The sequence below is a fragment of the Pan paniscus genome, chromosome 1 (assembly GCF_029289425.2).
Source record: "Pan paniscus chromosome 1, NHGRI_mPanPan1-v2.0_pri, whole genome shotgun sequence".
Lineage (NCBI taxonomy): Eukaryota > Metazoa > Chordata > Mammalia > Primates > Hominidae > Pan > Pan paniscus.
In genome coordinates this window covers 226,557,742-226,581,623 of record NC_073249.2, presented here as the reverse complement: position 1 = coordinate 226,581,623, position 23,882 = coordinate 226,557,742, and the positions used below count along the sequence as shown (strand labels likewise).

At 52.1% G+C, this 23,882-nt stretch overlaps 1 protein-coding gene across 12 annotated transcripts; it reads right to left on the bottom strand.

The window, feature by feature from the left end:
* Positions 1 to 84: 84 nt before the first annotated feature.
* CDK11B (cyclin dependent kinase 11B) lies at positions 85 to 23,319 on the bottom strand. Of its 12 annotated transcripts, XM_034953307.3 has the most exons (21): positions 23,026 to 23,042; positions 21,473 to 21,596; positions 21,354 to 21,400; positions 19,461 to 19,576; positions 16,439 to 16,566; positions 14,022 to 14,160; positions 9,615 to 9,778; positions 6,871 to 6,993; positions 6,391 to 6,486; positions 6,147 to 6,305; positions 5,533 to 5,598; positions 4,764 to 4,939; positions 2,989 to 3,079; positions 2,261 to 2,382; positions 1,907 to 2,012; positions 1,580 to 1,701; positions 1,395 to 1,502; positions 1,179 to 1,295; positions 831 to 979; positions 435 to 624; positions 85 to 354 (listed from the first exon to the last, which is right to left on the bottom strand). In XM_034953307.3, the coding sequence occupies exons 3-21, from the start codon at positions 21,360 to 21,362 to the stop codon at positions 262 to 264; spliced, it is 2,274 nt and encodes a 757-aa protein (XP_034809198.1). In that variant the 5' UTR covers positions 21,363 to 21,400; positions 21,473 to 21,596; positions 23,026 to 23,042; the 3' UTR covers positions 85 to 261. The 12 variants fall into 12 exon arrangements, with proteins under 12 accessions (XP_034809198.1, XP_063451153.1, XP_034809172.1 ...); XM_063595083.1 differs by lacking the exon at positions 21,354 to 21,400 and having other exon boundaries at positions 9,615 to 9,751; positions 22,568 to 23,319; XM_034953281.3 differs by lacking the exon at positions 21,354 to 21,400 and having other exon boundaries at positions 23,026 to 23,319.
* Between the last annotated feature and the right edge of the window lie 563 nt (positions 23,320 to 23,882).

The following is a 23,882-nucleotide window of genomic DNA, read 5'->3' as shown; positions in this document are numbered from 1 at the left end:
TGTGGAGGTTTGTGCTGCCCCACGTGGGCACCCGCAGATGCCCACCCTCTCCGCCCTGGGCAAGTCACGGAGAAAACAAAGCGCTTTCCTCCACAACAAGGAAAATGATTTAATTCTACAAATTTACAAACCAAAATACAAAAACAAAACATGGAGCACAAAATAAGACGAGGAGTTCCGAGTCTCATCGCAGCTCCAGCCGCAGTAGCCGCGCCTGTGGTCCCGGCTGAGTTCTCCCCATGACGGGGTCCACTCTGACCTTCAGAACTTGAGGCTGAAGCCGGGGCCCGCGGCAGAGGCCCCCTGGTTCGTGGTGGTAAGGTGGAAGCCCGTCTCCTTCAGGTCGTCGTCACCCTGGGACGAGTCGGCTACCGTGAGGACCCTGCCCAAGCCAGCCCCACCTGTGGGCACGCCCCACCCGCCAGGCCCCTCACCAGCTGGCTGTAGCCCAGGCCTCCCTCAGGGGGCCTCGGGCTGGTGCCCCGCTTCACACGCTGCTGCTCACTCTTGGCGGGCCACGTGGGGAACATGGAGGGGTCGATGGGGAGGGGGGTCTCGCGGAAATACTCATGCTTCAGGCCGTCCTCAGCACTGATCCTCCTCCCGGGGAAGTAGGTCAGGAACCTGCGGGGAGAGGGCCAGAGACCCAGGAGGTGCTCGTGTGCTCCACTGGGTCTCCCAAAGATGGGCTGTGTTGGGACGGGGCTCAGGGCATGGGACGCCAGGCACCAGAGCAGTTCTGGAAGGTGGTGAGCCAGCAGGTAGGCCTGGGACCGGGAAGCCACCGCTATGGCTCGGGACCTCCCGCCGCCCGGCTGCACTGGGCTCACTTGTTCATGAGGTCGAAGCCCTGGTCTGAGAGCAGAGCCCCGAAGCGCTTGCGGAGGTTGTTGTAGGGGTGCTCGCTGAAGGTCATCTTCTTGACTGCTGGGAGCTCGCTGTAGCCGGGCCAGATTTTCTCACTAGGGGTCCCCAGATCCTGAAAGACAGAGGTGCTTCAACAGCCACACCAAGTGGCCCACAGTGTTGGCACCTGTGTCCCGGCAGAGAAGACAAGCCACCAGGAGGGCTCTCAGTGGACCTGGTCCCCATCTCTACCCAGCACTTGTGTGCCCCGCAGCCCCATTCCTGTAACTCCTCTGAAATCCACAGCGCACCTGCGGCAGGGCCAGACCCACCTTGAACACCTTGTTGATCTGATCGATTTCTGACTTCCCGGGGAACAGAGGCTTCTGAGTCAGCAGCTCCCCGAAGATGCAGCCCACTGACCACATGTCCACGGCTGTGGAGTATTCCTAAGAGGCCAGGAGAGGCGTTCAGGAGGGCCAGGGCCCGCGAAGCTGTGGAAGGCTGCGTTTGGGGACAGGGGAGGCACTCAGATGCCCAGGACTCACCTTGGCACCAAGCAGCAGCTCTGGGGCGCGGTACCACAGGGTCACCACGACCGGGGTGTAGGCCTTCAGAGGGGATCCGTACTCCCGCGCCAGCCCGAAGTCACCCACCTGCAATGACAGATGGGCGGCTGTGGGTGCGCCCGGGCGGGTCACCCTGGGATGCGCCACTTGGAGGGGGGGCTCACCTTGAGGATGCCGGCGTGGCTCAGCAGCAGGTTGGACGTCTTGAGGTCACGGTGCAGGATCCAGTTGTCGTGCAGGTGCTTCACCCCACGCAGCAGCTGGATCATCAGGGTCTTCACCTCCCCTGGGAGGGAGGGAAGCTCCCATGTGGACCCGGCCGCCCCCAGCCCAGGGCACTCAGGGTGGCCCGCTCGCCTCGGCAGCAACAGAGGCTTCTCAGGGCTTTCCCTGTGGATGCAGCTGGCCCTCCCTGCAGCACTGTCACCGCGGGGGTGACCAGGACCCTGCCCCCACTTGTACGCAGACAGGCCCCTGGGGCGCGGCTGTACCTGGCAGGAAGGGCTGTTTCATGGTCTCCATCAGGCTCTTGAGGTCGTGCTCCACATAGTTCATCACGATGTAGATCTTGTCCATGTTGCTGCCCACCACAATCTCCTGCAGGGCACGGCTCTGTGGGTGCTGGGCACGTCCAGGCCCCCACCCACCCCTGCACCCGGGCGCAGACGCTGAGGGACAGTAAGGACCTCCGGTGCCACCCGGGAGGCAAATGCTTGCTTCTGTGTGGTCTGTGAAGGGCTCCACTAAGTGCAGGAGAGTGTAGGAAGCACCCGGCCCCAGGACAGCATGGGGCCCTGTCGGAAAATCCTTCCACCCGGGGCCAGGTGTGGTGGGGCCATGCTCACTCTAACGGTGACGATGTTGGGATGCTGGGCCTTGAGGATGGTGTTGATCTCCCTCAGGGACGTGATCGGGAAGCCCTCCTTCTCCTTCTCCATCTTCAGCCGCTTTAGAGCCACAATTTCATCTGTGAAGAAAATACAGACGGCACTGAGAGGCATTCTTAAAGTCACGGTACCAACAGTGGACTCGTTCAGTGAGGACCGCAGGCAGTGCCCAAAGCGCAAGCATTTCACGGAGGGGGGTCTCGTTCTAGGTGGGGGCACGTGGGCACCAGGAGAACGCCCCAGCTGAGGTCTGGGCAACACCCACGGCTTCCCACTCAACACACCACAGACACTCACAGCCACCTGGGATCCCAGCGGCCACGCCGACTCCACATCGACTTCCCCAACAGAGCCGGCCTCACCTGCGATCCCAGTGGCCGACTCCCACCAGAGTTCCCGGCTCACACACCTGCTTGGGTGGGACGCTGGGAAGGCAAACCTGCACACCAGCCCCGGCACAGACCACTCCACGCGCTGGGCCTCAGCCCTGTGGGGCAGGCCGCCTGCTACTGCAAGGGAGTGGCAAAGCCCCAGGGCCAGGCTGACCTCTGGCTTCTAGAGGTGCTGAGGGGTCCAACCTCCAGTAGCTGCTCAGGTGAGGCGGGCCCAGGTGCAGTCGCAGCTCTCGGGCAGCCAGCCCCTGCCCCACTTCCCCTGCCTTTGTGGGGTGAGGGGACCCCACCCACCTGTTTTCTTGTCTTTTGCTCTGTAGACCACTCCATAGGTGCCCTCCTCAATCCTGTTCAGGCACTGGAACTCCTCGACGCTCCGGCAGCCCTGGGAAGGAAGCGCCTGTGTGGGGTCTCAGTGGCCATGCCAGCTGGAGGGAGGGCGGCTGCGTCCACAGGCACGGCACACCCGGCACAGGGCAGGTGCAGGGCAGAGCCTTGGGACTGGGCCAGGGGTGGAGCTGGGAGCAGCTCAGTTCTTTCAAAGTCTCTTTCCTTGCAAAACCATCTGACACTTTATTATGAAACAAAACCAGTGTGAACAAAAGGCCATCCCAGCCAGGTGCAAGGGCTCAGGCCTGTAATTCCAGCACTTTGGGAGGGCAAGGCAGGAGGATTGCTTGAGCCCAGGAGTTCAAGTCCAGCCTGGCCAACATAGCAACACTCTGTTTTCTTTTTTTTTTTTTTTTGGAGACGGAGTCTTGCTCTGTCACCCAGGCTGGAGTGCAATGGTGAGATCTTGGCTCACTGCAACCTCCACCTCCTGGGTTCAGGCGATTCTCCTGCCTCAGCCTCCCTAGTAGCTGGGAGTATAGGTACGCACCACCACGCCAGGCTAATTTTTGTATTTTTAGTAGAGACAGGATTTCACCATATTGGCCAGGCTGGTCTCGAACTCCTGACCTCTGATCCGCCCACCACCTTGGCCTCCAAAAGTGCTGGGATTACAGGCGTGAGCCACTGTGCCCGGCCAAAACTCTTTTCTACAAAATAAAAAAATTAGCCAGGCATGGTGGCTTGCGCCTGTAGTTCCAGCTACTCAGGAGGCTGAGATGGGAGGATTGTTTGAGCCTGGGAGGTGGAGGCTGCAGTGAGCTATGATTAAGCCACTCCACTCCAGCCTGGGCGACAGAGACAGACCCAGTCTCCAAAAAAAAGGCCATCTCAAGAGTCTCTCTGTCAAAGTGGATGTGTCCCCTGCTTGTACCAGGATGACACTGAGGACGGGCCCTACCTGCCAGGCGCAGCATGATGCCCCATGCCAGGGCACCTACCCCTCGGTGTACCTTGGGGCCGGTGCCCAGGCCGGATGTCACGTACTCGGGGTGGCCTGTGGCCCGACACCTACGCTCAGCAGCACTAAGGGGCAGAGGCGCTCACAAGGCATAGGGCAGTCGACAGAGGCCTGCTGCATGCGCCAGAGAGAACCTCTCCGCCCACAGGCACCAAGGAGGGGGCCGAGTCCCTGCCGGTCTCCCAGGCCCCCGAGGCCACTGGCACCTTCTCAGGCTTGTCCCTTCCAAATCGCTCCCAACAATATCCTGCCTTATTGATAGCTGCCTAAGCAAAAGGCTTCTGGTCACACATCTGCACTGACTCCCGTAGCCGCTCCCCCATCCAAGCCCTGCACAGATGCCGGTAACAAGGCCTTGGTGCCTACATAACCCGCCCACGCAGGGGTCAAGTGGAGGGCACTGCTCTCCAGTGCGGAGGAGGACGCAGCTCGGGCAGCAGTGACAGCAGCGTGGCCGCACGCCCAGGCTGCCTGCCTTTCAAGCCGCAGAGCAGTCCTGCGGGCACCTCCCTGTCCACCCAGTTCCGTCCAGCATGAGAAAGAGGCGGGACCTAGAAGCATGAGGGGCCAGTGGCTGTGCCCGCCCGTCACTGCCCCAGTGGGCCCAGCAGCCCTCTGAGGCGACAGACGCCAACACGGGGGCCAGGCTTCGCTCAGCCCCTGTGGTAACTCCGACTGCCAATGCGGACAGTGGCCCCGGGCGAGGGGAGGGCCTGACCTGCAGGGCCGGCAGGTACTTGGGCAGCTCCTGCTTGAGCTCGATGGGCGACAGGGCAGGGGAGTCCGGCACATAGTCGCCCTCTGTCAGGGCGCTGCTCTGCGGCGTTCCCTCACCCACTTCTTCCTCTGCTTCTTCACTCTCCCCGGAATCTCGGTCGAACCGTGACTCTGGAACTGGAAAAGTTGAACCTAATTACGAAGCTAGGAGTAAGCAAGGATCACGAACCTCCTCCTGCCCCGGGGGCATCAAGCGCGTGGCAGGGCTGCCCCGTGTCCCGCTGGGAGGTGCTGGCGCTGGGCTCTGGCCCCCTGGACACAGGGCACCGAGGCCTAAGAGTGCTGGCAGGCTTGGCTGAGACAGAGCCCGGATGCTGAGCTGGGAGGCGGCGTGGGGTGTCATGTGGGGGACAAGCCCACATCCACGTCCACCAGGCTGAGGACATAACCTCACTGCCTGTCGGAGGCTGGGCCACGCCTCTGCTCTGCAGGGACAGGCCCGGAGCCACCATCTGACGGGCCTCCCCTGTGGGGAACTGGTCCTGGGCTTCCCAGCTCCTCGGCCCTGATGGGCACTCAGGACGCCCTTGGTCAGCACTGTGCCTCGCTGAGGAATGCAGGCCCCACCGGCACAGCCTGGAGCGGCCAACGAATCAGGCGGCCTCCCAGACCTTGGCGTGCCCCACGCCGCGCAGGACCGGCTGTCTTAAGAGGGCTGCTGCACTCGGAGACAGACAAGGAGGGGGCTCTGTCTCCAGGGAGGCTCTTACCAACCAAGAGGTGGTTTTCATTTTCTCGTTCTTCATCTTCACTCATTTCTTCCTCACTTACTTCTTCTGCAAGAGAAAGGAGGCGTCTGCTCAGAACAGCACCGGGGCCAGTGCTGCCACAGGCAGGATGCGGGCTCCGCTTCAGCTAAGCAACAAGTGTTCCCAAGAATGGATATGGAGGCCGGGCGCGGTGGCTCACGCCTGTAATCCCAGCGCTTTGGGAGGCCGAGGCGGGTGGATCACCTGAGGTCAGGAGTTCGAGACCATCCTGGCCAACGTGGTGAAACTCCGTCTCGACTAAAAATACAAAAATTATCCGGGCGTGGTGGCGCACACCTGTAGTCCCAGCTACTTGGGAGGCTGAGGCGGGAGGATCACTTGAACCCGGGAGGCAGAGGTTGCAGTGAGCCGAGATCATGCCACTGCACTCCAGCCTGGGCAACAGATCAAGATTCCATCTCAAAAAAACAAACAAAAAGAATCGATGTGGAGGTGTCCCGAGAGAGTCCTAGATAGAAGGGAGTTTCAACTCCCCTGCCCGCCAGCTATTTCTCTGCCGTTTCTAACACTATAGTGAAGTCACAACACCTCACACAGTCGTCGCGGTGCCTCACCGGCAGACTGCTCTGACGCCTCCTCAGAGTTGCTGCCGGTCTCCTCCTCCTCCTCCTCCTCTTCCTCCTCCTCCTCCTCTGATTCTTCACTGGTGCTCCCTTCCTCCTCCTCCTCTTCCTCCTCCTCCTCTTCCTCCTCAGAACCTGAGCCTGATTCCGCTGTAGAAAGACAGCAGAGCAGAGGGTGAACCTGGGCCTTCCTGGGCAGCAGTGGTCAAGGCCTTGGCCAGGCGGTTCCAGGTACCTGACGAGGACTCGGCCGAGCTGGTCTTCCTCTCGCTGTCGCTGATGTCCTGTAAGTCGGACAGCAGGTCCCTTTCTTCCATTTTCTCTTCTTTTACTTATGAGATAAACCATAAAGGTGAATTTGGGGAAATGTTTTTAAACAAACAAGCTACCACCACTCCAAAACTAGTGCCTTTCACGTAACCATTAACTTTGCTTGGTTGGAAACCAGCTCATCCACAGACGCTGGAAGCCACTTCTCTAACGGGGCCAGTGGCGAATGTCCCAGCGGATAAACACACGTCCTGTGTCCTGGCCGCACACAGACACTCACGGTCCCTCTCACGACACGAGAGGACTTCAGCCAGCACATCTCTCACTTTCTTCTGAAGCGGTTACTTAGCTGGGCTTTAAATGAATCTTACACACTTATGCCAAACATCCCCCAGAAAAGACTCACACTGTGCTGGCTTCTGCGCAGGCGCCGGCCTGGCCTCACCTGGCTTCCGGCTGTCTCCCAACTCGAACCGCTCCCGCGGCGGCCGAGGCGGGCTGCGACTCCAGTGGCTGGCTTTCACTTTGTCGCTGTAGTCCTCTCTCATCGTTCGGTGATGTGCAGACACTGGCGCGCAGGGCAGAGAGGGAGATGGCACTAGCAGCACTGCCTTCCTCAAAAGGCCCCACCCGGCACAGCTGCCTCGTCTCCCACACCCGCACCTGGCACACACACCCACAGTGTGCACAGGGCGCTGACAGCATCGGGGTCAGAGGCCAGGAAGCCCAGGGAGAAAAAGCTCCAACCTGGAGGCCGTGAGCCCGAGGACCCAGGTGGACCTTCTAGACTGATCTTCACTGGTCAAAAAGGAAGGGGCGGGAGAAGATTCTGGAAAGATGGAGTAGGAAGCACTGGGAATCAGCCTCCCCACCTAGACAACACTTGCATCACAGGATCAGGCCTGTGCAACTACTGAGGTGCTCTGGAGTCTACTGAAGGTTTGCAACTTCAGGGGGAATCTTGGAGAGTAAATTGTGATTCATTAATCAACGTCACCGCTTTGCACATTAGTGGCTCCCACCTCACTCCCCGCTGGCAGGCAGCAGCCTGCGTGCAGCTCGCCGGACCCAGGTGGGCAGATGGACCCAGGTGGGCAGATGGACACACACACCCGAGGTCAGTGTGATGACTGCGTGTCCCACCCCAGAGGCATGAAGAGGCAGCACCCACGGCCACCCCCAAGCTGAAGGTACTTCCAGGGCATGAGCACCACGTCCCCCTTTGCCCCCTTCATTTCTCTCTATTCCCCCTTTAGGAGGCAGACACTTCAGGACAAGAACATTAAAAACATCTGTATTGACGGGAACGTTAAAAAGTGGCTGCACATGACCAGGGAAAGGCTCAGGCTCAGAAAAGACCCGTGAAGACCCTGAGTTTCCACAACAGGCCGACCCCACAGACACAGCCCAGCACAACCAAAACAAGTGCACACCCTTGAGTGGGGACCAGGAAGAATCACATCATGAGCTTCAAATGTCCATTTTTTTGACTAAGAAAAACACAAGAGAAACAAAGAAACAGGACAGTATGTCCTATTCAGAGGGGAAAAAAAGAAGCCAACAGACACGGTTCCTGAAAATCACCTGACGGTAGATGTCCCAAAGACTTTAGGGAACTGTCTTAACCTTCAGTTCCTCAGAGAACAGAAGGAAGATGTGGAGAAAGTCAAGAAAATGACGCGTGAACACGACGGAAATATCAACAGAGACAGAAGATCCAACAAGAAACCAGAGAGAAATTCCAGAGCTAGTAAGTACATGCTCACAATAGACACTGAAAAGTAAATATTCACAACAGAAACTCACAGGCAGATGTGAGCAGGCAGAAGAAATAATCGGTGAGCCTGAAGACACAATAAAATCACACCGTCTGAGGAAAAGAAAGCAGAAGAGACTGAAGAAAAGGGAGCAGTGCTGAGCGGCCTCGGGGACCCCAGCAGATCTGTGGGAGCCCAGGAGGGAGGAGAGGAGCAGAGAGGGTATCTGAAGAATTCCTCAAAACCCCCACATTGGATGAAAACCGTAAATATAAACATTAGAGAAGCTCAGTGAACTCCAGGTAGAATGAAGTCAAGAGGTCCACAGGAAAACCCATTATTAAACAGTTGAAAGCCAAAGGCAAAGAGAATCTTCAAAGCATCCAAGGGATCCTCAATCAGGTCATCAGATTAAAGCATCCAAGGGATCCTCAGTAAGATCATCAGATTTCTCATCAGAAACTTTGGAGGCCAGAAGACAATGGGCTGAAATATTCCAAGTGAAAAGGAAAAACTGTCAGCTAGGCATGAGGGTTCCTTGAGCCCAGGAATTCAAGACCAGCCTGGGCAATACAGGGACACCTTGTTTCTACTGAAAAATGAGCCAGGTGTGGTGGCACACGCTACGCCTGTAGGTCCCAGCTACGCGGGAGGCTGAGGTGGGAAGATTACTTGTGCCCAGGAGTTCGAGGTTGCAGTGAGCTATGATCACTCCACTGCACTCCAGCCTGGGCAACAGAAGAAGACTCTGTCTCAAAACAACAACAACAAAATTGTCAACCAAGAACCACGTATCCAGCAAACTTTCCTTCAAAGATGAGAGAGAAATGAGGATATTCCCAGATAAACAAAAGCAGAGGGAGTTCATTACTACTAGACCTAGACCTGCCTTGAAGAATAAGCTCCAGGGAGTTGTGTGGGGTGTAAGGAAAGGACGCGAGACAGAAACCGGAAGCTGGGTGAAGAAATAAAGATCTCCATTAAGGTGAGGACGTGGGTGACTATAAAAGCTCGTATTGGCCGGCCGCGGTGGCTCACGCCTGTAATCGCAGCACTTTGGGAGGCTGAGGTGGGTGGATCACAAGGCCAAGAGATCAAGAGACTATCCTGGCTAACACAGTGAAACCCTGTCTCTACTAAAAATATAAAAAAATAGCTGAACATGGTGGCGGGTGCCTGTAATCCCTGCTACTCCAGAGGCTGAGGCAGGAGGATCACTTGAACCCGGGGGGCACAGGGTGCAGTGAGGCGAGATCGCGCCACCGCACTCCAGCCTGGGGGCAAGAGCAAAACTCTGCCTCCAAAAAAAAAAAAAGGCAGGGGCGAAAAGCAAGCACTGGAACCAAGCACCCGCCTGTGAAAGCAAGTGCCCAGCACCACGGGGCAGCAGACACGCGTCCCGCCGAGCACAGCTGCCCACCGCGCCGCCTACCTTCCCTGCGGGCCTCCCGCTCCTTGCGCCGCTCCTCCGCCCGCCGCTCGCGCTCCTTCTGCTCCCGCTGCTCCTTCTGCTGCTCCCGCATCTTGCGCTCCCGCTCCCGCTTCCTTTCTAACTGCTCCAAGCGGTCCCTGAAGAGGCACACGCCATCATTCCCCCTAAACAGAAGCTTGCTTATCGCGTTTTTGTCCACATTTGTAAACTGGCTTTCTACGTAATTCAATCCATGAAGGTTTTTTTTCATTTTTTTATTTTACTTTATTTTTTTGAGACGGAGTCTTTATCTGTCCCCCAGGCTGGAGTGTGGTGGCGCGATCTCGGCTCACTGCAACCTCCGCCTCCCGGGTTCGAGCGATTCTCCTGCCTCAGCGTCCCGAGTAGCTGGGATTACAGGCGTGCGCCCTGTACTCCCAGCTAATTTTTGTATTTTTAGTAGAGACGAGGGTTTCACCATGTTAGCCAGGATGGTCTCAATCTCCGGACCTCGTGATCCGCCTGCCTCGGCTTTTCAAAGTGCTGGGTTTACAGGCCCGAGCCACCGTGCCCAGCTGCCATTTCCAATTCTAATTAATAAATGATCCATTTTTTTCCATTCGATCGGTGTTTGCTTCATGGATTTTGGGCTCTGTGGTTAGATGCATTCACATGTATCACTGCTGTATCTTCCTGCTGTATTGGCCTGTTTCTGGCTGTGAAGTCCTTGCTCCTTCTTGTTTCTAGCCTTTTTTTTTTTTTTTTTTTTGAGACAGGGTCTTGGTCCGTCACCCAGGCTGGAGTGCAGTGGCGCAATCTCGGCTCACTGCAACCTCCATCTCACGAGTTCAAGTGATTCTCATACCTGAGCCTCCCGAGTAGCTGGGATTACAGGTGTGCGCCACCACACCCAGGTGATTTTTGTATTTTTAGTAGAGACGGGGTTTCACCATGTTGGCCAGGCTGGTTTCTAATATTTCTTAACATCTGTTTTGTCTGGTATGAGTACAGCCATTCAAGCTCTCCTATGACAGCTGATGTTTGTACACTGCATCTTTTCCTGTTCTCTAGCAGACAGCATACAGTTAGATCTTGTTTTTCTATCTGATAATCTGCCCCGTCTGTTTGGGGCACAGAGACCTTTCACATGTCATATAATTACACGTACAGTTGGATTTACTTTCCTTGCTTTGTTGTGTCTTTTTTATTCTTCCCTTTTTGATTTTAAATTACATATGTTTAGCATACCATTTTAATTTATTTGTACTTTTTAAAACACTAAGAAAACAACTTTCTTAGTGGTTGCTCTAGGGATCACCATATGCCTCATGATACTAGCTCAAGTCCAGTACAATATAAAACTGTTGTAACACAGCTTCATTCCCTGTCTTCTTTGTGCAGTCCATTTATGCCACATACCACGACAACAGTGTAATTATTTTATACAATCGTAGTTCCAGTAAAACCTAAGATGTGAGGAGAGATATTTACAGGATATTGACGTCAACCTACACTTGCTATCTGCAGTGCCTGTCCTTCCTTCCTGAGGATTCAAGTTACCGTCTGGTGTCATTTCTATTCAACTTGAAGGTCTTCCTTTAGTATTTCCTTTAAGGCAGGTTTCGCCAACAATGAATCCCACCAGTCTCTGCTTCTCAGGGAATGTTGTTCGTTCCCTTTCACTTGTGTAGAACGGTTTTGATTCCTGGCTGATGGTTCTTCTCTCTGAGCAGCTTGAGTATGCCACTCCACTGCCTTCTGGCCTCCATTGTTTCTAAGAAGAAGTCAGTGGCTGGCGGTATTGAAGCTCCCCTTTCATGGGATGGGTCATTCTTCTCTGAGGCCTTTCAACATTTTCTCTTTGGCCTTTGCCAGTTTGACTATGATGTGACTTTGCATTTATTCTAGTTCAAAATTCCTGTGCTCTTGAATGTGCAGATTTTTTAATTAAAATTTGGAAAGTTTTTAACCATTATTGTAACAAATATCTTTCCTCTCTCCTGGAACCCCCATTCGACCTGCTTTGGTACAGCAGATGTTGTACCACGGGTTTCTGAGGCTCTGTGCATTTTTCTTGTTGTTTTCTCTCTGTTCTTCAGAATGGATAATTTCTACTGCTCCATCCACAAGTTGTTTCCAAGCCTTTACTAAATTCAACATCTGGACACTCAGACAGTTTCTACTGATGATGTTCTTCCTCAGTACGGGTCACACTGTCATACTTCTTTGTATTTTAGATAATACATTTGTAGCAATTCTGGATTCTAAGTTTTCCCTTTCGTTGTTACCACCGAGGCCTGTCTGGTTGTCCGTGAAATCCATCTCCTTCATAGCTCGTGGCCACCCCGTTCCTTCCCACATGTCTATTTTAATTTTCAACCTTGGCTTCCTAGGGGTCACCACCGTGTCTGCACAGCTTAGCAATTAGCCAGCACTGGAAAGAGGGTGGGCTCAAATACCTCGAGCACAGTAAGGCTTCCTTGGCCCACGGCTGTGTGGACAGGGAGCACACTGAACGTTCAGGCGTCATTCGCATCTGTGGCGGCTTCTATTTTCTGCCAGGTCCCTTCACGCAGCTGCATCCTCAGGGCTGGTCACAAGTGGGTGGCGGCTCGAGCTCTCTCCAGTCTCTGCTGCACGTCTTTGGTGAGATCACAGCTGCTCCCAACCACACTGTACTCCATTCTAGCAGACCTCTTGGCCTTTTCTTCCTCCCTCCACCGAGGATGCTGGTGGGCAAGGCCACTGCCCACTGCTCGAAACGGAGTCACCCCTTCCAAGACAGCAAGGAAACTGCAGGTCCTGCAGCTGCCCTGTCCCAGTGGAACCTCCGTGCTTCCCAAGTGCAGAGTGGAAGCAGTAAAGGGAGCAGCTCTCAGGCCAGAAGGTCAGATTCTTACTGCTTTCACCCACAGCTCAGCAGTTTTCCAAGCATCAGTGCTTCTCAGATTATCCTTATCAGTTTCCTTTTTGTCAGAGACAAGGTCTCCCTACGTTGCCCAGGCTGGCGTCATGCGGTCCTCTGGCCTTAGTCTCCCACGTAGCATATGCTACCACGCCCAGTTCTGGATTGGCTGATCTGAATCGGCCCTACCCAGAAGTCTGCCCCCAACAATTTTTGCTCATTCACTCTCCTGTCTTTACCTTCTGGGAAATCAATATGACAGCCCAAATTTCATCTACCAACCTCCACTTCTATCCCAAGCTCTACTCTCGTGGGACAAGACACACTCAATGTCTGGCACAGGGCGTGGCATACATGAATGTTTCACACACTAACAGGAACTAGGCCAACTGAAACCTTGCTCACCCCACAGCGGTCTCGGACCTTGACCCCTGGGCCTCAGTGTCTCCCACACCCTTCAGCATCAACAAGAACCAGCGCCCTCTCATCATCTTTACATGCTGTGCACCCAGCCCTGGCTGCTGGCAAACATCGCTGCACACGCCCTTCCGCTTCAGACTCCTCTCTTCCTGGAGCAGCTTGCAAGCTTTCTGTGGACTCACTCTGAAGGTGGAGACGGGCCTGCTCGCACCTGGCCTACAGCCTTTTTCCTGGTTCACAGAACAGATCTGGGGCTACACCGATGTTCTTTCTTGGGAATCTGGCTCATAAAGGGGAACGAATATATAGACTAATGGCCAGGAGTCCTGGGAGTCCAGGGTCCCGAATTCCAGACTGTTTCAAGGTTTTTGGGCTCTCCCTTCTCCTTTTTTTGAGACAGTCTCACTCTGTCAACCAGGCTGGAGTGCAGTAGCATGGTCATAGCTTACTGCAGCCTTGACCTCCAGGCTCAAGGGATCCAACCACCTCAGCCTCCTAAAGTGCTAGGATTACAGGCATGAGCCACCGCGCCTGGCCGGACATGCAGATTTCTGATCCCTTCATTGTCTTCCCTCAATCAAATCACACCCGTTCTTACTTCCAGATGCAGTGAAAACTCACTCCCTCAGGACAGTTCTCTTGGTCAGCCTCGTCCAGCGTTCACTGTGCTGTTTCCATGTCTACCACTTCTGCACCAAATGTGACTTCTTTTTTTTTTTTTGAGACGGAGTCTCACTCTGTCGCCCAGGCTGGAGTGCAGTGGCGGGATCTCAGCTCAATGCAAGCTCCACCTTCCGGGTTCACGCCATTCTCCTGCCTCAGCCTCCCGAGTAGCTGGGACTACAGGTGCCCGCCACCATGCCCAGCTAATTTTTTGTATTTTTTTAGTAGAGACGGGGTTTCACCATGTCAGCCAGGATGGTCTCCATCTCCTCACCTCATGATCCGCCCACCTCGGCCTCCCAAAGTGCTGGGATTACAGGCGTGAGCCACCACACCTGGCTCAGATGTGACTTCTATTGCCAAATTCTTCTTCATTTCTATGATGGTGCACACCACCACAGCCCTTTCATTAAAGCCCTTAATTGACCCAGCCCACTCACCTTTCTCTCCGGGAATGCTCCCTTGCCATCTCCCTTCTCTTCTGTCTTTCCCATTCCCGGCGAGCTTTATCCTGTTCTTCTCGATGTCGTTTCCGACGTTCGTGCTCTCTTTCTTTTTCTTTCACTCTAGCATGCTTCCCTAATGAGAAATAAAGTGTCATGCAAAGAAACCTCACTTCAAAAATTTCACATGAAGCCGGGCACGGAGGCTTATGCCTGTAATCCTAGCACTTTGGGAGGCTGAGGCAGGCAGATCACCTGAGGTCAGGAGTTCAAGGCCATCCTGGCCAACATGGTGAAACCCCGTCTCTACTAAAAATACAAAAATTAGCTGGGCGTGGTGGCAGGCACCTGTAATCCCAGCTACTAAGCGAGGCTGAGGCAGAAGAATTGCTTGAACCCGGGAGGCGGAGGTTGCAGTGAGCCGAGATCACGCCACTGCACTCCAGCCTGGGTAAAAAAAAAAAAAACCCACATGAAACTGAAATTAAGGCCGGGCGCGGTGGCTCTCGCCTGTAATTCCAGCACTCTGGGGGGCCGAGGCGGGCGGATTACAAGGTCAGATCGGGACCATCCTGGCTAACACGGTGAAACCCCATCTCTACTAAAAATACAAAAAATTAGCTGGGTGTGGTGGCGGGCACCTGTAGTCCCAGCTACTCGTGAGGCTGAGGCAGGAGAATGGTGTGAACCCGGGAGATGGAATTTGCAGTGAGCCGAGATTGCACCACTGTACTCCAGCCTGGGCGACAAGCAAGACTCCGTCTCAAAAAAAAAAAAAAAAAAAAAAAAAAAAAAAAAGAAATTAAATCAAGAACAGTAAATATTTAAATAAATATTTAAATAGTGATGTTAACGTTAAGTAATCCTAATTTTTCTTTTTTTTTTTTTTTTTTTTTTTTGAGATGGAGTCTTGCTCTGTCGCCCAGGCTGGAGTGCAGTGGCGCAATCTCAGCTCACTGCAAGCTCCACCTCCCGTGTTCACACCATTCTCCTGCCTCAGCCTCCCGAGTAGCTGGTACTACAGGTGCCTGCCACCACGCCCGGCTAATTTTTTGTCTTTTTAGTAGAGACGGGGTTCCACCATGTTAGCCAGGATGGTCTTGATGTTCTGACCTCGTGATCTGCTGGCCTCGGCCTCCCAAAGTGTGGGGATTACAGTTGTGAGCCACCGCGCCCGGCCTTTTATTTTTTATTTTTTTAAAGAGACAGGGTCTCACTATATTGGCCAGGCTGGTCTTGAACTCCCGGGCTCAATTGATCCTCCATCCTTGTCCTCCAAAGTGCTGGGATTACAGGCCTGGGCCACGGCACCCAGTCGAATAATCATGATTTTATGTTAAATAAAAAACTTTGAAAATAAAAAACTATCTGCAGTAAGCGTCTAATTATGAAGAAGAAAAAAGAAAATTCTGCTATCACAGAAGAGCAGAATTGTAATATTCATCTTTTAAAAATTTTCTATACTGAATAAACTATAATTATCAGTTTTATAATACAAAAATCACTCTTCACAAAGGCTACAGAACAAAGCTTTGCTATCAGTGGGCTTCTCCACTGTGCAATAAAGCCACACTAATTAATCAAGTGTATTTATAATCATGAGATTTCAATCGGGCTCCAGGTCCAATTTTCCTAACACCCGTAAGAACCTCCTGATGTTGGTACGAGATCAAACTGCTCAAGCCAAACCCATTCTTTGGACTTGAGCAAATACCCATTTTGGGGTGTGTTTTTCTCCTATACTTGTTGAATTCAGGTCATTTTAAATGTAAACAAACTGCTCCCAAACAATATAATGGGGGAGAGAAAACCCCAGAGGAAAAATGGACTAGCCATTCTGAATGCTCTGTGACACATGCACGCTTTCAGCTAGAGTTTGCTCTCTCTGGTTTTCGGTCTGTGACACACGCATGCTTTTAGCTAGAGTTTGCTCTGTATAGCCCCTCTGAATGGTCTGTGACACACGCATGCTTTCAGCTAGAGTTTGCTCTCTCTGGTTTTCGGTCTGTGACACACGCATGCTTTCAGCTGGAGTTTGCTCTCTCTGGTTTTCGGTCTGGGACACATGCATGCTTTTAGCTAGAGTTTGCTCTGTATAGCCCTTCTGAACGGTCTGTGACACACGCATGCTTTCAGCTGGAGTTTGCTCTCTATAGCCCCTCTGAATGGTCTGTGACACACGCACGCTTTCAGCTAGAGTTTGCTCTCTCTGGTTTTCGGTCTGTGACGCACACATGCTTTTAGCTACAGTATTCTCTCTATAGCCATTCTGAACGGTCTGTGACACACGTATGCTTTCAGCTAGAGTTTGCTTTCTCTGGTTTTTCAGTGGTGCTCTGGGGAAGGCAGAAGAGTAGGAACAGGAAAGAAACCACACTTAAACATGATGTCAAAGAAAGTAAATGCTTCTGTACCCCCTTCTGCTGAATGGCTACGATGCCTACGTTTCTCTTTTCTCTTTTCATCTTTTCTGTGATGAGCTTTTTCTTTCCGAGACATTTGCTGGGGTGGTTTGATGGCCAAAGAATCATCTTCTTCTCCTCTGAAATAAAACACAACAGCACTGCATCATGCTTGAGAAAGTGCAAAGAAGCATCAGGCTATTATGAGGTTTCTTCAACCCAGAAAAATGCATGATTCAGACAGGAACAAAGCTGAAACATCATTTAAAAAATTACATTAATTCTCCAACTTTAGGCATCTTTTTTTTCTTTTTTTTAGACAGTCTCGCTCTGTTGCCCGGGCTGTAGTGGCACGATCTCGGCTCACTGCAATCTCCACCCTCCGGGTTCATGCCATTCTCTTGCCTCAGCCTCCCGAGTAGCTGGGACTACAGGCGCCCGCCACCACGCCTGGCTAATTTTTGTATTTTTAGTAGAGACGGGGTTTTACCATGTTAGCCAGGATGGTCTTGGTCTCCTGACCTCGTGATCCGCCCACCTCGGTCTCCCAAAGTGCTGGGATTACAGGCGTGAGCCACTGCGCCCGGCCTGTATTTATTTTTTTGAGACGGAGTCTCGCTCTGTTGCCCAGGCTGGAATGCAGTGGTACAATCTCGGCTCATTGCAACCTCCCCTTCCCGTCCCAGGTTCAAGCAATTCTCCTGCCTCTGCCTCAGGAGTAGCTGTGATTACAGGCATGCGCCACCACACCCGGCTAATTTTTTTATTTTTAGTAGAGACGGGGTTTCACCATATTGGTCAGGCTGGTCTCAAACTTGTGACATCATGATCCACCCACCTCGGCCTCCCAAAGTGCTGGGGTTACAGGTGTGAGCCACTGCACCCGGCTTTATTTTTATTTTTTTCAGATAGAATCTCGCTCTTTCCCCCGGCCTAGAGTGCAGAGGCACAATCTTGGCTCATTGCAACCTTTGCCTCCCAGGTTCAAGCAATTCTCCTGCCTCAGCCTCCTGAGTAGCTGTGACTACAGGTGTACACCACCATGCCAGGCTAATTTTTGTATTTGTAGTAGAGACGGGCTTTCACCATGTTGGCCAGGCTGATCTTGAACTCCTGACCTCAGGTGATCCACCTGCCTCAGTCTCTCAAAGTGCTGGGATTACAGGCGCGAGCTACTGCACCCAGCTATTCACATATTTAAACAAGGGCAGCTCATTTTATGTTATTTATTCCCCAATAAATCTGTTAAAAGATCCTACAATTTTGGCTGGGTGCAGTGGCTCACGCCAGTAATCCCAGCACTTTGGGAGGCTGAGGCAAGTAGATCACCTGAGGTTAGGAGTTCAAGACCAGTGTGACCACACAGTGAAATCCGTCTCTACTAAAAATACACACACACACACACACACACACACACACAACCGAGCATGGTGGCGCATGCCTGTAATCCCAGCTACTCAGGAGTCTGAGGCAGGAGACTCACTTGAACCCGGGAGCTGGAGGTGGCAGTGAGCCAAGATCATGCCAGTGCACTCCAGCCTGGGCGACAGGGTAAGACTCTGTGTCAAAGCAACAACAACAACAACAAAACAATCTTCATAATCTCAAAGCGTCATTTAACAGTATCTTCAGCTGATTTCTGTATCACCAAAATTCTGGGAAAATTCACACCTTAAGCTTCTCAGGAAAACCATTATACCATAATTTCTGGCTGTGTTTCCTTTAATTACTAATACCTGATGACGGATACGAGCTAAATATGAGAAGAAAACAAACGAGAAACAGTTCATGGCACAGGAAGAAACGTCGGAACACACAGGTCTCAACAAGAACATTTCCTTTTTTTTTCCACGCAGGGTCTTGCTCTGTTACCCCAGTCTCATCCATTTCCTTGTCTCTATCTAGGCTCTGTCAGGGGTGCTTAGAAGCTAGGCCCTGAAAACCCTGATGATGACCATGAGGGGCACCTGCTATGGCAGGAAAACTCATTTAGTTTTTCTCATCTTCTTTTTTTTATTTTGTGTAGAGACGAGGTCTCCCTGTGTTGCCCAGGCTGGTCTTGAACTCCTGGGCTGAAGTGATCTGCCTGCCTCGGCTCCCAAAGTGCTGGGATTACAGGCGTGAGCCGCCGCGTCCGGCCAATATGAACGTTTCTCATCAGCGGCCCTCCTCAGGTATCTTTCAGCATTCTACTTTATTTGTGCAAAATCTTTTTTTTCCTTTTTTTTTTAGAGGCGGGGTCTTGCTCTGTCGCCCAGGCTGGGGTGCAGTGACGTGATCTTGTCTCACTGCAAGCTCCGCCTCCTGGGTTCACGCCATTCTCTTGCCTCAGCCTCCCGAGTAGCTGGGACTAAAGGCGCCTGCCACCACGCCCGGCTAATTTTCTGTATTTTTAGTAGAGACGGGGTTTCACTGTGTTAGCCAGGATGGTCTTGATCTTCTGACCTTGTGATCCGCCCACCTCGGCCTCCCAAAGTGCTGGGATTACAGGCGTGAGCCACCGCGCCCGGCCTTTTTTTCCTTTTAAGACGGGGTTTCACCATGTTGGCTAGACTGGTCTCGAACTCCTGACCTCAGCTGATCAGCCCGCCTTGGCCTCCGAAAGTGCTGAGATTACAAGTGTGAGCCACCACACCTGGCCTGTGCAAAATCCTATATAGTATATTTTATTAATCAGTGTAACACATGGCAAAGTTCTTTACAGAAAGAAGGGGCAAGGGTCTGGAGGGCCACAGACAACACACTTGAGAGTCAGTCACAACTGTGACATAAAAACCTCAATAGTTACGCTATGTCACAGTAACCCTAGGAAAGAGTAAACCTCAATAGTTACAACAGCACACCCTGTCACGGTAACCTTAGGAAAGAGTAATCTCAGTAGTACAACAGCTACAACACGCCCTGTCACGGTAACTCTAGGAAAGAGTAAACCTTAATAGTTACAATGCACACAGTTGTCACAGTGACCCTAGGAAGGACTGGCCAGGCCAGGGCTGTGTACAGCTGGGTCTTGCACATCTGTACCTCCGCTCACCTGTCTTCCATAGAGTCTTCTCTTCTATACGGGGAGTTCCTTATTGTGATCTCCATGCGGTGATCTCTCAGCTCCCCCTCCTCAAGGGAATCCCGCTTGGAATCCCGGTCATCAGACTAAGAAGCAAAGAGAAAGTTAATCATTTTCTTTATAAGTTTTTTTTTCTTCATAGATAAAAGTATTTTTAATGATAATCAAACCTGGGCAACATCCCAAAACAAACTTTTATATATACTCTGAATGAGCCAGTGTTATAAAATATAAAGAACTTTTGGCCGGGTGCGGTGGCTCACGCTTGTAATCCCAGCACTTTGGGAGGCCCAGGCAGGCAGATCACGAGGTCAGGAGCTCGAGACCACCCTGGACAACACAGTGAAACCCCATCTCTACTAAAAATACAAAAATTAGCTGGGCGTAGTGACCGGAACTGCTTGAACCCGGGAGGCGGACGTTGCAGTGACCCGAGATCACACCACTGCACTCCAGCCTGGCGACAGAGTTAGACTCCGTCTCAGGGGAAAAAAAAAAAACAAAAAAACAAACAAACTTTAATTCAAATCTTATCACATTAAAATTACAACTCTCTGTAATCTGAAACCTGAGATGAGAAACTTAAAAACAGCATATATGACAAGGGACATTAGACTCTATGCCAAGTATGTTAGTTGCTTATATGAGCCAAAAATGAATCTTAAGGCGTATCTTGCAAACCAAATACTTTGTGATACCTCATATGGTACAGGCATCCCTTGGAGATATTTTGGGTTTGGCTCCAGAACACCACAATAAAGTGAGTCACACAGATTTTTTGGTTTCCCAACGCATATAAAAGTTTGGTTTAGGTCGGGCATGGTGGCTCACGCCTGTAATCCCAGCACTTTGGGAGGCTGAGGCAGGTGATTCACCTGAGGTCAGGAGTTCCAGACCAGCCTGACCAACAAGGTGAAAGCTCGTCTCTACTAAAAATATAAAAATTAGCCGAGTGTGGTGGCAGGTGCCTGTAGTCCCAGGTACTCGGGAGGCTGAGACAGGAGAACTGCTTGAACACAGGAGGCAGAGGTGGCAGTTAGCTGAGATCATGCCACTGCACTCCAGCCTGGGCAATGGAGCAAGACTCTGTCTCAAAAACAAACAAAAAAGGCTGGGTGCGGAGGCTCATGCCTGTTGTAATCCCAGCACTTTGGGAGGCCGAGGCGGGTGGATCATGAGGTCAGGAGATTAAGACCATCCTGGCTGACACGGTGAGACCCCATCTCTACTAAAAAATACAAAAAATTAGCTTGGCATGTTGGTGGGCCCCTGTAGTCCCAGCTACTTGGGAGGCTGAGGCAGGAGAATGGCGTGAACCCGGCCCTGGGCAACAGTGCAAGACTCCGTCTCAAAAACAAAAAAAAAGCTAACAAAGTGAGCACATGCTATTGGAAAAATGCTCAATGCAGAGTTGCTACAAACCTTTAATTTGGAAAAATTTCAATATCTGTGAAGCATAATAAAGTGAAATGCAATACAACAAGGTATGCCTGTACTCACAAACATCCCAAATGATGCTGCTAAAGTTCTTAGCAAAAGAGGTACTTTGCTAATGCCTCTTACCAAATTACTAAAAAGGTTTCCTGAGTACATTACCATGCAAACCAAGAAAGATGTAAAATATTTATATTAATTTCAAGGCAAGTTCCCACTATATTAAAAATACTTAGAGATAGTATTATGAATACACTAATAATGAAACGAGAAAAATTAGTCCAGTTTTGCTAATGACTTAACATTCAACATATTTTATTCTCCATGTATGCTCAATCTAGACACAGCTTTAGTGTGTTAAATCTGCCTTTAATGTCAACTGAATATTTGAATGTTTTTGTTAATTTTTAGAATAGATTTTGGGCTCACCTGCGACATTTGGAAGTACAAAAGAACTTCACCGAAGAAGCGTTGTTCTAATGGAAAAATGAGGGCAAAGAAATTAAATCTCCTTTAAGAAAACCACTTACTTAAAAAATATGGCTTACATTTTTTAAGCGTTTTATCTCTGCTTTCTCCTCTTGTTCCTTCCTTCGTTTCTTTTCCTGAAGAATTTCATCTAAAGTTTTCACTTTCCAAGAGTCCTTTTCATCACCCATTTGAGTTAAAACACTGCAAAAAGAAAAATAATTCAGCCTACATCAGGACACAGCAAGCTATGGTGCTCTGTTGTTTCTGAACACTTGAACCTAGTCACTTTTGAGGGATTCAGAATAAATCCTCATTAAGAATAAGAAGTTGTGCCCGGCGCAGTGGCTCAACACGGTAACCCTAGCACTTTGGGAGGCCGAGGCGGGCAGATCGCTGGAGTTCCGGAGTTCAACACCAGCCTGGGCAACACGGCAAAACCTCGTCTCTACAAAAAATACAAAAGTTAGCCCAGTGTGGTGGCGCGTGCCTGTATTCCTAGCTACAGGAAGGAGGCTGCTAGAGGCAGGAGGATCACTTGAATCAGAGAGGTCAAGGCTGCAATGAGCCAAGACTGTGCCACTGCACTCCAGCCTAGATAACAAAGTAAGACTTGGTTAAAAAAAAAAAAAAAAAAAAAAAAGTAAGTTCTAGGCTGAGGCGGGTGGATCACAAGGTCAGGAGGTCAAGACCAGCCTGGCCAACACGGCGAAAACCCTGTCTCCACTGAAAATATAAAACTTAGCTGGGCGTGGTGGCGGGTGCCTGTAATCCCAGCTACTCTGGAGGCCGAGGCAGGAGAATCGCTTGAATCCGAAAGGCGGAGGTTCCAGTGAGCCGAGGTCGCGTCACTGCACTCCAGCAAGACCCCGTCTCAAAAAAAAAAAAAAAAAAAAAACCAAGAAGGATAAGTTGTAAGTCAGGCAAGGTGGCGAGCGCCTGTAGTCCCATATACTCTGCAAGCTGAGATGGGAGACCGATTGAGCCCAGGAGTTCCAGGCTGAAGTGCGCTTGTGAACAGCCACTGCGCTGTGGCATGGGCGACAAAGGAGAGGGATGGGTTCTGAAAAATGACCGCTTGAAATCAAATCTCGTTTCTGTCATTCTTGTATGGTCTTGGGTAACGTAATTCACCTCAGTTTAATCTTCCGTACAACCAGAATAACAACACCTACGTGATAGTATCGATCGCGGATTAAAGATCATCCGTTTAAAGGCTCTTAACTCAGGACCTGCCACTCATCAAACACTGCTTTTACTGTCAGAATCCGCCAGAAAGACCGCTTGGACTACGTGAAGCCACTAGCACACTGGACAGCTGCACCTTGAGACCGGGGAGATGCTCCGAGATGTGCTCGCGAACAAGGCCACCTGACCCGGGCACTGGGCTATTTCCTCGGGTTCAGTCCCGCACACTTGAGGTTCAGCCTGGCAGACGTTGGCTCCAGACAGCGTTTGGACCCGCCGCCTCCACCACCCAAAGTTCCGTGCGGGATGAGACTGTCCGCGGAAGCGAGGGTGTCGCTCGCCCCTGGGCCCGGGTCCGCCCCGCTCCGAGGCCTGCTCGGAAGAAAGACCTCGGTGCGCAGTTCTCGTCGCGCTCCCACACCTGGTCCGCCCAGTCGGAACTCACCCCTACGCCGCCGCCGCTGCCGCCGCCGCCGCCGCCGGTCCCGGAGCCAGAGAAGAAACAGCAACCGGCGCGCGCCAGAAGTATCGTCACTTCCTGTATTGGCGCGTAATGATGATATAATAGCCGACCTCCGGCCCAGAACTCGAGACAACGACGGGGGCTCGCTCTGTGCGGCACTTCCTGTGTCTGCGCGGGATGATGACGCATAAAACAGCGCTTGCTCAGGTCCAGGACTCCAGAAGAAACAGCGCGGTGAGCGCACTTCCGACTTCGGCGCGGGCTGGTGACGCAGGAATGGCGACTCCGGGGGAGCGACGCCCACTTTTGGAGCAGTTTGCGCCTGCGCGGAACGCGTGGCCGGCTTCCGGAATCCTACAGGGACTTTTCCGGTAGCGAAGCCCGCGCCCCTGCCAAGGCTTGCGAGCAGAATGCCTTCGCGATGGACGCCCGCATTCCACCCTCTTGACCGCTGGGACCCCTAGTGGCGGGTGGGTGGAGCGCGCTCCATTTACCTGCTGGTTACCTCGTGAGGCGCCTCAGGTCTGTCTTGTAAAGGCCGATCTCGGAATTTAACTCTGAACCTTACCCAAAAACAGGGCAGGGAGAGCTCTTACGATGTGATTTTATTTTATTTATTCATGTATTTACTTTTGAGTCGGCGCCTTGCTCTGCCGCCCAGGTTGGAGTGCAGTGGCGTGGTCTTGGCTCACTGCAGCCTCCTCCCGGGTTCAGGGAATTTTCCTGCCTCAGCCTCCCGAGTAGCTGGAACCACAGGCCCCCGCCACCACGCCCGGCTAATTTTTATATTTTTGGTAGAGACGGGGTTTCGCCATATTGGCCAGGCTGGTCTCGAGCTC

Excerpts from the sequence above, each read along its gene's own strand:
- CDK11B (XM_034953281.3), bottom strand. The coding sequence starts at position 21,583 with ATGGGTGATGAAAAGGACTCTTGGAAAGTGAAAACTTTAGATGAAATT. Across the intron at positions 4,940-5,532 it reads TGAAAACCACCTCTTGGTTG|TTCCAGAGTCACGGTTCGAC; the intron begins GTAAGAGCCTCC and ends CAACTTTTCCAG. Across the intron at positions 2,013-2,260 it reads CCAACATCGTCACCGTTAGA|GAGATTGTGGTGGGCAGCAA; the intron begins GTGAGCATGGCC and ends CGTGCCCTGCAG.